The 12,114-nt window shown below is 53.6% G+C and overlaps 1 protein-coding gene across 3 annotated transcripts in view; it reads left to right on the top strand.

Annotated features, from left to right (window-relative positions):
- Window positions 1-3,903: 3,903 nt before the first annotated feature.
- The window catches only part of MAP3K3 (mitogen-activated protein kinase kinase kinase 3), a 35,597-nt gene continuing 27,386 nt past the window's right edge, over window positions 3,904-12,114 (top strand). For 2 of the 3 annotated variants that reach the window (XM_082070902.1, XM_082070900.1), the window contains exons 1-3: window positions 3,904-4,224; window positions 11,078-11,199; window positions 11,544-11,633. In XM_082070902.1, coding sequence (XP_081927028.1) covers window positions 4,221-4,224; window positions 11,078-11,199; window positions 11,544-11,633 — 216 coding nt within the window. In that variant the 5' untranslated portion in view covers window positions 3,904-4,220. The remainder of the gene's footprint in view (window positions 4,225-11,077; window positions 11,200-11,543; window positions 11,634-12,114) is intronic. The other variant, XM_082070901.1, reaches the window with a different exon arrangement.

Here is a 12,114-nt window from a genome sequence, read left to right as displayed (position 1 = left end):
TCCACTCTGGTGGAAGAAAAACTCGTGCAAGTTGGAGCCGGTTAGTGCAAAAAGTCCGGAATTGGTGGATGGTACGAGAAGTGAATTGCCCGTCAGTGCGGCAAAAGAAGCGCCATAGAGTCCTGGAGAGGAACATGGGTGGGAAACGAGAGGAGAAGTTCTCTGCCTCTTGTAGATATTGAGGAACATCTGGCAGGGCTGAGCTGCTTGTTCTGTGGTCCTGGGGAAAGTCACCTCTTCTCTGATACCGGTTGTATAATAAGTGAAAAGCACATAATCAATCACTGATCAGTAAGTGGCTTGAAAATCCTGGGGGGAAAACAACCAACCTTCCACTGTAACAGAATATTCTGCCCCTAAGTGTAGAGAAAAGGGGGTGTCTGAGATGATTGGAAGCCCTGCCGCTGTTTAATCTTGTGCGTTTTCATTAGTGCTGCTCTGTAAGCAGCCCAGGCCGCCTGCTCAGAAGCAAGTCATGGTTTTAAAACGCACATTCATTTGTACCGTCCTTTCTCCTCTTCCTCCTTAGCTTTGCCCGCTCCGCAAGCAGAACGTCCCTGGTTCTTAACCGGCTTCCGAGCCCCCTCTGCTGGAGCCTTGTCGACCGGAGGCCGGGCGCGGAGGGGACGGGGACGCAGCGCTGGGAAACGCGCTCCAGGCGTGGTTAGGGAGCTTGTGCTGATGTGCTCTGCTGAGGTGAGGTGGGGTTCGGCCAGTACGGAAACTGTCCTGCAGCTGGATTATGATGTTGTCCATTAACCCTGTGTTCAGGTTTTCAATGCCGAGACCAGCAGAAAAAGGGGAGTGGAGCGAGAGGCGCGTGGAACCGCTGCGCTCGCTGTCCTCTTGGATCCGCAGAGAGCGCAGGGCGCTTCCGTGCGTCCTGTGAAGATTTACAGGGTTCTTCCTCCTCTGCCCTTATTTTGTTTCTTCTCTCTGCTCGGCTGGGTGTCCCTGGCTGTGGAGACCGCTCAGCTCCCCACGAAGGATGTGTCCACCCAAACAAACGGGGAAACGGGAAGGGAAGCAGAACTAATCCATCTGATAGCGAGGAGAAGCAGCTCTGAGTCAGGTATGGAAACGCTACCAAACCAGCAGATAAGATGATGGCATCGTGATTGAGGGACTGGGAGAAGATGCCAGGAGTTAAATCCCAAAGGTCTATTCCAGCCTTCCTGTGTAACTTTTAACACGTCACTGACGCTCTGTGCGGTGCCCAATAATCCCGAAAATAGGGATTACATTTCCTCCTCTGACTTCACGCTGCGTGACAGCATTAAACAATTATGCCTCTATAAAGTTTATTTCACACAAATGGGCTAACTATAAATATAGCTCTTGAGAGTTGGTGAATATCTCTACTGATGATTTGACATGAAATGGCCTCAAGCAATAGCTTTAATTTGAAGAATTACGCATGTTTCCTAGTTGCTGTTTACAGGAGTGAAGCTTCTCTTCTGGAAAGCTGCAGCTTTCAGAGGGTGTGGGCGATCCAGGTGGAAAACCACAGAATATCAGTTTGTACGGTGGTGTTGGTGAAACAACCTGGTTTGTATGCACAAAATTAGTAAAGCATTAAGTAGACAGGAAAGGTAGAAAATTAATTATATTATTTTCCCAGTTACATAAAGAAGAGCACCTATTTTGATAGCAACTTTGGTTCAAGTTCAGGAAGGCAGTGCCACCCTGTCCAGGGAAAAACGCAGGTGAGAGGGGTCTGCAGTGGTCCAAGAAGAGGCCTAATGGCTCTTGCATGTAGATAATGTCTATAAAATGAGAACAGAACCACAAATCAGCAGACAAAAATTGCCAGTTTAGACATCAGGCTTGACAGGTGGGTGAAGTGCTGAACTAATGAGGACAAATAATTTGTTTTTTTCAATTTGACGAAGGCCGAGGAGCTTCAGTAAATCCAGACGTCCTGGGCGGCTGCGGGTGGCAGGACGGAGCTCTGCCGGGGTGGCTGTTTCCTACCATCTGCTGGCAGCTCCCGCCTTGGATTTAAGCGAAACAAGTTCCTGCACGGAGGACGTTCAATCGGTCTCATTTAACAGGACTTCAACCGAGAATTTGATGTGGAAACATGTAAGTAATGCAAGACAGACAAAAATACAAGGCGGCGAGGTTTTGACATCAGGGCTGGAGCAGTAGGACATTCGTACTGAATTTTACCAGTTCTGGTCCCAGGAGTCATCTCACTGAAACCTTTTTATAATGACCTTGGCACAAATAGTGAGCACGGCAATTAAATTTGGTGATGAACAGAAGTGGGAGGCTTCAGTAATACAAGGGAATGAGAGTATATTGGAGAACTGCTGACTTTGACAAGTGAGAAAGAGCAATGAGAGGAAATGCAGCAGCAGAAAGTGCAAGGCTGTGAATTTAGGGGTGGGGAGGAGCTCGTGAAGGGTGCAAGAGTTTATTGCTGCTTGGAAATTCATGTGCAAAGGAGCCTGGGATTCACTGTTTGATGAAGGGTGGTGATGAGCCAGCGTGAAGCTGTGAAAAAGCGTGTGGAAAAGTTGGTCCATGAGCTATAATGATACTGCCAAGTGAGAGAGGAATTCAAATTGGAACAGGGGCAAAAAAAGGCTACCAGGAAAGCACCACAAATACAAAGCTCATATTATAAAGAGATAGTGGCTTACTTGCCTTTTACAATGAAGCCTGAAAGGAGATATGATTATCTTCTTGATGTATTTAGGGAGAAAATACCAGGGAAGAGGAAAGGATTATTTAAGTAAAAGGATAATCTTGACATGAAAACAAATGGCTGTAAGCCGGCCATGGAAATGGGATAGAAGAGACAGGAAAGCTAGAAATGGTTTTCTAACATCAGAGCAATAAGACAGGAGGGACTAAAGGGAAGTCTAAACACTAGCAGAATTAAACTGGGTTTAAGATGGGAAGTTCAAAGTGGTATCTATGGAAGCGATCTAGTCCCAGCTTCTGCGCAAAGCAAGCCATCTTAAAACTAAATTAATGATATCACAAAACTGTTGTCATGCTCTAAGTCCTAAAAATTCCTCCTGGTGTGTAGGATTTAGATTCCTGCCCTCGAGAAATTTCACTCTCCAATCTGTTTTTCTTCTTTGTGGGGCTTATCCAGTTGATATCACCTCTTTGACATTACTGCTGCGTTTCTTGCGAGCAAAATCACTTAAAAACCAATGCGCTTGCTGGGAGACGTTGGCTGGATTGAAAAGCAGCTGCTGAAACATCTGCTCGAGGTGCGTTTCCCAGCAGCAGAGTGGCTGGGAAAAAACAAAACTGCTCTCTTGTCCCTTTTGCAGAAAAGATGCTATAAAAATATCACCCTGCAGGTGGAATGGAAGCAGAAGCTGGGCTTTTTAACACTCTTCAACTACTTTTTGTTGGATTTTTCCCCCCTTCAAGGTGGTTTTAAAGCAACAGTTCAACTCAGTGCCAGGCTCTATATAAAGAAGACAGCAAGCCAACAGCAGTAGTGTGTGTGGGACATAATCCCTTCTCAAGGAGACTCTGATGTCTACCCAAAATAGTGGCTGAGGGGACACCTGGACCACGGAAGGGGGGACAAGGGCCCGGGAGAGTGACCTGGTGGGGATGGTGAACGGGATCAGGCTTGACGGAGCCCCGGGCGGGCTCTAGGACCCAGCTATAGAAGCCGCCTGTTGGGCGGGGCCACAGCTACGTCTGTCAACTTGATTAGCAGTCACTTGAGGGCGGGGTCTGGACTGTCCCCGCCCAGTAGCGGGAGAGGAGGCGGGGCTAGACCGCGAGCGGAACGGGCCCCCGTGATTGGCAACCGGCGCGGGGGCGGGGCGGGCGGCTCGGTCGTTCGCACGCTGATTGGCCGGCGCCGCCGTCGGGTGGGTGGCTCGGCGGCGGGGATTGGCTGGCGGCGGCGGGTCGGCCCCTGTGATTGGCAGGCGGCGGCGGCGGGTGCGCGGCGGCCGCCGAGCGGTTTGTTTTGCTCGCGGCCCGGGCGCCCTGTGGCGGCGGCGGGAGCGACCGGGACCGCCCGGGACCGCCCGCCCCCCCGCGCCCCCACAGCCCCGCCGCCGCGCCGGGACCCGCAGCGCGGCCGCCGGAAGGAGGCGGCGGCGGCGGCGCAGGGCCTGGGAATGTGGCGGCGGCTCTGAGCCCTCCCCCTCGGCCCGGCCGCCATGGAGCCGCGGCGGTGACAGCCCCGGAGCTCAACGCGCCGCCGCCCGCCGGGCGCGGGCCCGCCCGCCGAGATGGGTGAGAGCTGTGGAGGGGAGCGGCGGGGGCGCCTCGCTGGCCCGGCGGGGCCTGCGGCGGAGGGGCGGGCCGCGGCCGGGGCTCCCCCGCACCGGGGAGGGGGCGGCGGGTCCCGGGCCCCTCCCGGGCGGTGCGATCGGGACGCGGCCCGAGGGGGCTGAGCGGCCAACGGGCCCCTCGGCGCTGGGGAGCGGGGGGACACCGCGGCCTCCCGCCGGCCCGGGGCCTGCGGGGGTCGGGGCTGCCGGGTCCCGCTCCCGCGGTGCCTCCGCTCCCCGGGCCGGTGGCACCGCCGGCCCCGCCGGCCCCGCTGGCCGTGGGCAAACAGCGGATTTCGAGATATTTCTCTTAAATCGTTCAATAAAGGTGTCGGACTGGAGAGCAGCGAGGGCCGGGCTGGTCGGTAGCGCTGCCTTGAGCTGCAGACTTTGCCTAAAATAGGCCGGACAGAGGGACTGGGGATCAGTAGGTCAGGCCTAAGAGTTGAGGGAGTTTTTGCCGCCTCTAAGAACCAGGTTGTTGAGTTTCGAGACAGGGATTTATGTGCTTGGAGTTAATTGGGAAACTTTTTCCTGCAGTATTAATTGTAGCTTGGGGCTCTATCAAAATACTTTTTGTTTTTCCTCTGTGAAGCTTCCATTGAATTCTCATTTGTCATATTAACCCAGACAGTAACACGTGAAAACAAGCAAAGGAGCTGCAGGAACTCTTTCCATAGTCAAACGTTGCGTCACTGAATTTGAATGATTAATTCTTGTGGACTGTATGTCCTGTGTAAAGAACCGCCATGGATTTCTCTTTGTGTTACCTGTTTCCCTTTTCGGTTTAAGGAGAGGCCTCATGTGCTACAACTGAAAATGTGATTTCTCTGAAGCAGAACTTGCTCGTCTGCGCTTTGGCGAGGGAATCGCTGCCACCATCGTTAGGTGTGGAGCTGCCACCATCGTTAGGTGTGGAGCTGCCACCATCGTTAGGTGTGGAGCTGCCGCTCTCGTGTTTCTGCCCTGCAACAAAGTTCAGTTTTCTAGGGCTGTCCTTCATTGTTTAGTCTGTATGCACAGTTAGTTCTTTTACTCATATTGTACTCATAAAGCGCTGCAAACACTGCTCGAATCACAACTACAGCAAGTTAATTTCCTTTGTATTTTGATTTTTTAAATAGAAATATAAGCAGATCCCCAAGCAGATCTCTTACAAAGAGAGGCGCGGTGTTATTCGACCTGTGTCTTCTCTAAAGGAACCAACCAGATGGTACATGAGCTTTAAGTAGTTGAGATGGAAGAAGTTGGGTTTGCACGGGAGTGTTTTCCAGTGGCATTTGGATGCAAACACGTGAGTGCAAAGTGAAAAAGTCCAACTCGATGGACGGCTCCACTGTAGCATTGTATGTGCTGGAGTCATCGCAGCACAGCCGCAAACGTCGCTTGGGGTAGGAAAGGCCTAAATTCATTAGGCAGTTGTGATCAAATAGTTTAAATAACGAGGGATAACAGGCCGTGTCGCACCCTGCTCTTCTTTCATCTTGCTTTTTGTAAGCAAGACGCGTGGGGCGGTTGACGGCGAGCGCTCGGTATCGCGGTTTGTCGCAGCTTCTTGGTGTGGCTGGTGCTGCGGGCGACGCTCGCCGCCCTGCACGTCGTTCCTCAGCAGCGTTTCACATCCAATTCCACCTTCTAATACCGAGAAAGGTGTCCTGGCCGGGCGGTGGGTGCCCAGGCCGGGCGGTGGGTGCCCAGGCCGGGCGGTGGGTGCCCAGGCCGGGCGGTGGGCGCCCTGGCCGTGTGGTGGGCGCCCTGGCCGTGTGGTGGGTGCCCTGGCCGTGTGGTGGGTGCCCTGGCCGGGTGGTGGGTGCCCGGGCCGGGTGCTGTGTGCAGGCCCGGGTGGTGGGTGCTCTGCCTGGGTGGTGGGTGCCCAGGCCGGGTGGTGGGTGCTCTGCCTGGGTGGTGGGTGCCCTGGCTGGGTGGTGGGTGCCCAGGCCAGGTGGTGGGTGCCCTGGCCGGGTGGTGGGTGCCCTGGCTGGGTGGTGGGTGCCCAGGCCGGGTGGTGGGTGCCCAGGCCGGGTGGTGGGTGCCCTGGCTGGGTGGTGGGTGCAGGCCCGGGTGGTGGGTGCTCTGCCTGGGTGGTGGGTGCCCAGGCTGGGTGCTGTGTGCAGGCCCAGGTGGTGGGTGCCCTGGCCGGGCGGTGGGCGCCCTGGCCGGGTGGTGGGTGCCCTGGCCGTGTGGTGGGTGCCCTGGCCGTGTGGTGGGTGCCCTGGCCGTGTGGTGGGTGCCCAGGCCGGGCGGTGGGTGCCCTGGCCGGGTGGTGGGTGCCCTGGCCGGGTGGTGGGTGCCCTGGCCGGGTGGTGGGTGCAGGCCCGGGTGGTGGGTGCTCTGCCTGGGTGGTGGGTGCCCAGGCTGGGTGCTGTGTGCAGGCCCAGGTGGTGGGTGCCCAGGCCGGGCGGTGGGCGCCCTGGCCGTGTGGTGGGTGCCCTGGCCGGGTGGTGGGTGCCCAGGCCGGGCGGTGGGCGCCCTGGCCGGGTGGTGGGTGCCCAGGCCGGGCGGTGGGCGCCCTGGCCGGGTGGTGGGTGCCCTGGCTGGGTGGTGGGTGCCCAGGCCGGGCGGTGGGTGCCCAGGCCGGGCGGTGGGTGCCCAGGCCGGGCGGTGGGCGCCCTGGCCGGGTGGTGGGTGCCCAGGCCGGGCGGTGGGCGCCCTGGCCGGGTGGTGGGTGCCCTGGCTGGGTGGTGGGTGCCCTGGCCGTGTGGTGGGTGCCCTGGCCGTGTGGTGGGTGCCCTGGCCGGGTGGTGGGTGCCCGGGCCGGGTGCTGTGTGCAGGCCCGGGTGGTGGGTGCTCTGCCTGGGTGGTGGGTGCTCTGCCTGGGTGGTGGGTGCCCAGGCCAGGTGGTGGGTGCCCTGGCCGGGTGGTGGGTGCCCTGGCTGGGTGGTGGGTGCCCAGGCCGGGTGGTGGGTGCCCAGGCCGGGTGGTGTGTGCAGGCCCGGGCGGTGGGTGCCCAGGCCGGGCGGTGGGTGCTCTGCCTGGGTGGTGGGTGCCCAGGCTGGGTGCTGTGTGCAGGCCCAGGTGGTGGGTGCCCTGGCCGGGTGGTGGGTGCCCTGGCCAGGTGCTGTGTGCAGGCCCGGGTGCTGTGTGCAGGCCCGGGTGCTGTGTGCAGGCCCGGGTGCTGTGTGCAGGGCCGGGTGCTGTGTGCAGGCCCGGCTGCAGTCAAGTCTTTCCCTCGATCTCTGTTTTCCTGCCTGTGTCACTTCCTTCCCTTGGCTCACACGCACCCGTGGCCGAGCTCAGCGCTCCCGGTTTCAGCAGCAGGGCTGAGCCTATAGCTTAGGACCAGCTTAAATCACCACCTTTTTATTTATTTTTAATTTGTGGGGGAGAAGAGTCACCCCAAGTATATTCCACATGTATCAGATTCACAGAGGCGCTCTGATTTTTCCTTTAATTCTACAAACCAGGTCACTCGCTGTTTCCTCGCAGAACAGCATTTTGTTACCCCTGAGACTGTCCACAGTGAAGGACTCAAAATTAAACATTTCAGTAACTTTTCTCAGGGTTTTAACGTGGACTCGGTTTGTCTCTGTAACTTGAGAAGTGTCTCATCGCCTCGGGATCTGCTGCTGGCTTGCACAGACAATCAGCTTTGTGGTTGTAGGCAACAAACACTTATTTGTTCACTTTTTATCTTTTTTAAACAAGTGTAGCATCATGTCTTCTATTATCACACTATATAAACCAGCATCCTGCTTTATAGGGGCTCACAGACTTCCTGTTTTTACCAATGTGCAGATGCTTTCACTCTGAACTTTGTGATTTCTTTTCAAAACCGTTTCCATCTCTGGCACAGCAAATACACTGGCTTGCTCAGACCTGTGTTAGAAACCACGCATTAGCTGAAATAAATGCTTTATGTAGGAGCAGCTTTCTCTGTGAGCAGCAGTTGCCTTTTATCGATGTTATAAAAATCCTCGAGTGTAGTTTTTAAACCATGAGAAGCATTTCCTGGACAACATCTTCGCGCACAAAGCAGAGCTGTGTTCCGCAGACCTGCTGGAGACCTGCAGAACAGGGTCTCTCAGTGCGCGGCCGCAGCTGCCCCGTGTGCGCTTGTCACAGCTCTGCATTGTGGGATTAATGTGACGCCGCTGCACGTGCTTCCTTAAATCCGTCGATGGAAATCCTCTGTTTTGGTGGAAATAAAGAAGTATTTGCGCTTCTCAACGTGAAATCCATCACAGCGCTGTCCTAAATGGCAGCGTTTTTCCCTATCCAAGCTCAGATCGATATTTGGTGTTTGGTTTATGTTTTAAAAAGATTAACACTCCATCATTTCCTACCTCAGCAACACAGGGATGAATTACAAAATGTACATTTTGGCACTAGGTAGCCAATAGCTTAGTGTAAGACTATTAAAAAACGTATAATCACGTAAGATTTAAATTCCCCTGAAGTTGTTGCGTCAGCCTTTGACTGTAGCACGTGAAATGTTGCTTTTTGCACGGATGGAAGTCAGGTTTGAGCATTAGCGCTGGTCTGCGGAGGAAGCCGAGTTTGCGGTGAGATCCGGAGCCCGCGGTGCATGGGCTGGGATGCTGGGCAGGTGCCGTTTAACCACAGAATCACGGAATAGCCCACGTTGGGAGGGACCCACGAGGCTCATCGAGCCCAAGCCCTGGCCCTGCAGTGTCTTACCGTGTTGTAATTCACAAGTTGCAATGATAGGTAAATTCACTATGCAGCTGAGCTGCAGTCTTACTAAAGAGATACATAATTGGTTAGATCCGCATCCTCTTTGCTCGCTTTCTCATACAAATCTCGCTGAAAACCAGGTGATTTCTACACAGCCTGGGCTTTGGGATCAAACACCTGTTGTCCGCAATTACATCCCAGCTGTTGATCGTTTTCCAGCGACATACCAGACTGTTTAGATGCAAATTCCTTGATTGACTGGATTTCTTGTCGTGAGCGCTTAGTTGTAAGCTGCTGTCGTAGCTGTTTTCCTTCTTGCCCAAAGGAGCCTCTGCCAAGACAAGCTCCTCTTCATCCTCCCGGGCTCTGGCCGAGCCCGAGCGGAGGTCGCGCCCCCGGCGCTGGACGGCGTTTTTGGGGGCAGACGCTCCAGGGCTCCGCCAGCCCATCCCTGCGGGGATTGTGTTGTGCAAAGGCACAACATTTGACTCAAAGTCTGTGCTTTAATGTCAAACAAGATTAAAGAATAAGAGCAAATTGCAGACACGCCGCTAAGGTAAAATTTAAACATTCAAATGTAAAGTTGGGACCAACTGCAAAACCAAGTTGCGCTGTCGGCTCCCTGGAACTTTGTCCGTTCGCTGTGCTCCCACCAGGGGTTACTTAGTGCTGAGATAGATCCCAGCAGTTATTTCCTTTGGCCGATGCGCTTTTGGAAAAGCAGCCTCTCCTTCGGTTGTGTTACGTACACCCCTCGCTCCGTTTGCCGCGGTTGGGGTTTCACGGAGCGCTCTCCCTCCTCCGCTCCACAATGTGCTTATTGTCTCGTCTGGCTTGTCTTGGACAGCAGAAATTTGGTGGGTTTTGATTATTTTTTTGTATAGTGACTTCATTTTCTCTGTTCCGCTTTCCTTTACAAGCGTTACTCTAATTAACACTTTCTGCAAGTGCGTTGGGAGGTTTCTTTCCATTCCCCTCCACCATCTGGCCTAGGCTGGATGGTTCTGATTTTCTGGTGGTCCATGATGGAAGAGCGTTTAGTGCTTTAGAAAGCTAAACCAGACCTTCTGGTCGTACCCAAGATAATGTTAGTGTGACTCCTCTTCTGAGTGGGATACATTTTCCCCCTTTTTGCTTCTAAATTTTGATGGCGTTGGATCCCTGCGCATGTGTCCCCCATCTGTCAGCTTTAAGCCTTGCGAAAATCTAGTTTGTTATTCAGACGTTGATTAATTATGAACCCTGTCTTCTGCATAAAACATAAGCCTTACTGAGAGACGCTCATGAGCAAACGTGTAACGTGAAACTGAAGAAACAAACAGCCCCAGTGAGTCCCTTTACGGAGACAAACGGGTGCGAGATGGCCCATCATTTGCTGCACAGCGACTCTTCCCAGCACAAAGTCATTGCCCATCCCACCCAGCGCCGTGAATAGAGAATGAGCCTGTAGCCGGGATGGATTTTTAAAATCAAACTCCAGTTATTTACAAATCGGCTTCAAAAATGCTCTTTTTGATTCAAGCGCCCTGAAGTGACACGTTTTGGGGACTTGGGGAGGAGAGGAGGAATCCAGCGCATCTGTTCTTGATGCTGAGTGATTTGAATCCGCTCAGATCTTGAAGTCTCGTGAAATGGCTGGAACTTTGTTCCGTCAGCTTATTTTAGGGGAAAGAGAGGAATGTGTTGGGGAAACCAGTGGAAGGGTCAGAATTCAGGGGTGTTCTGAGCTGACTCTTCATACAGATTTTCATTGTTCGTTCTGCTGACCGTGGTTTGTTCCGCTAACAAGCAAGAATTCTAAGTTAGCAGGATATAAAATGGGAAAGAACGGATTCTTAGCGGGTTTCCGGGCAGCAGCACAGCAGCTTGTCCGTCCCAAACGACTCGCGATGGTCTCACCAGCCTGTCCAAGTTGTTCTGTTTGTTGTGAAGCCATTTGAGCAGAACCAGGGGCCGGGATCTTTATGCTGAACTTTCCTATGGCCAGATCCTTTTGTAACATTGGACAAGTGGCTTAAAATTGATCTCTCTGTTTCTGATATAAGGTTGACTTTTGGATTTTTATGAGCAAATTAAATTACAGTGTATTTGCAAAGATCCTGGGCAGGGTCGTCTTTCCATGATCTGGCGGAGGCGTCACGGTTCGATATTCACCCGACTACAATTCTTGTGCATTGCAGATGAACAAGAGGCCTTGAAATCCATCATGAAGGACCTGGTAGCGCTGCAGATGAGCCGGCGCCACAGGCTGACGGGATACGAGACCATGAAGAACAAGGACCCTGCGCACTCCAACAAACAGGTAACGGAGCTGTCGGGGAGCATTGGGAATGGCGGCCAGCGCAGGTCGCGCTGCATCCGCTGCCTCGCCTGAAGAAGCGTCAGGGTGGTTTAGCCGCTGTTCTTGCTCAGGCTCTGTTGCCAACGTGGGAGCTTTAAAAATTGATTTTATTTTATTCTGTTTACTGTATGGACTGGGCAGGGTACAATCAGAATAACTGGCAACATCTTAGTGTTCTGCCTTGCTCCCACACGTGTTTTCGATGGCGCTTGGTCTGTGTAGATGAGCTAAAAGCCTCCCAAGCGATTTTCTGCTTTCAGGGTCGTTATTGCCATTTTTTACAAAGCCTTCTCTTCTTTTCAAAGAAGAAGCACAACGGCAGCAGTGCCGCCGTCCTGGGCAGCCCCGCCGTGCCGAACCAGTGCGCCTCTGCCGCGGACGAGAAGAAACCGTCGGTAAGGAAACTGCCGTCCTGCTCAATACAAGCCATTAGGAATAGGAGCGTGGTTTAAATCTGCGTGCGGTGACCTTTACAGAATCCATTAAGCGGGTCGGGGAGGCCAGGGAAGCCTCACTGACTCTGTCATGAGGTAGCTGTGTGATGCACCTTTTATTGTAGTGGAAATAAAGGGAAGCAGGGACCTGAGAAGCATAATCATGGAAAGAAAACAAGAATAATTTTGCTCTGTCAGTGTGTGCTGTGCATCATTTGGGTGAAGAATTCTACGGCCATTATCATCTTTAAAAATAATTTGAGTTACTTGCAATGAAACTACGAGCAGAAGTTGCCTATATCAGTAAAATAACTCCAGTTATATCCTTATTACAGGCTTAAGCTTTTTGGACCAGACTTTAAAGTTCGCGTCTGTCTCTTCCTTCTGCTTTGTCTGCCCGTAATCTACTTGTTCAGCTGGGATCTGGGATTTCCCTGAGTGT

Source organism: Streptopelia decaocto (assembly GCF_964273445.1).
Source record: "Streptopelia decaocto genome assembly, chromosome: 22".
Taxonomy (NCBI): Eukaryota; Metazoa; Chordata; class Aves; order Columbiformes; family Columbidae; genus Streptopelia; species Streptopelia decaocto.
Note: the sequence above shows the minus strand (reverse complement) of the source record. Positions and strands in the feature narration are given on the sequence as shown.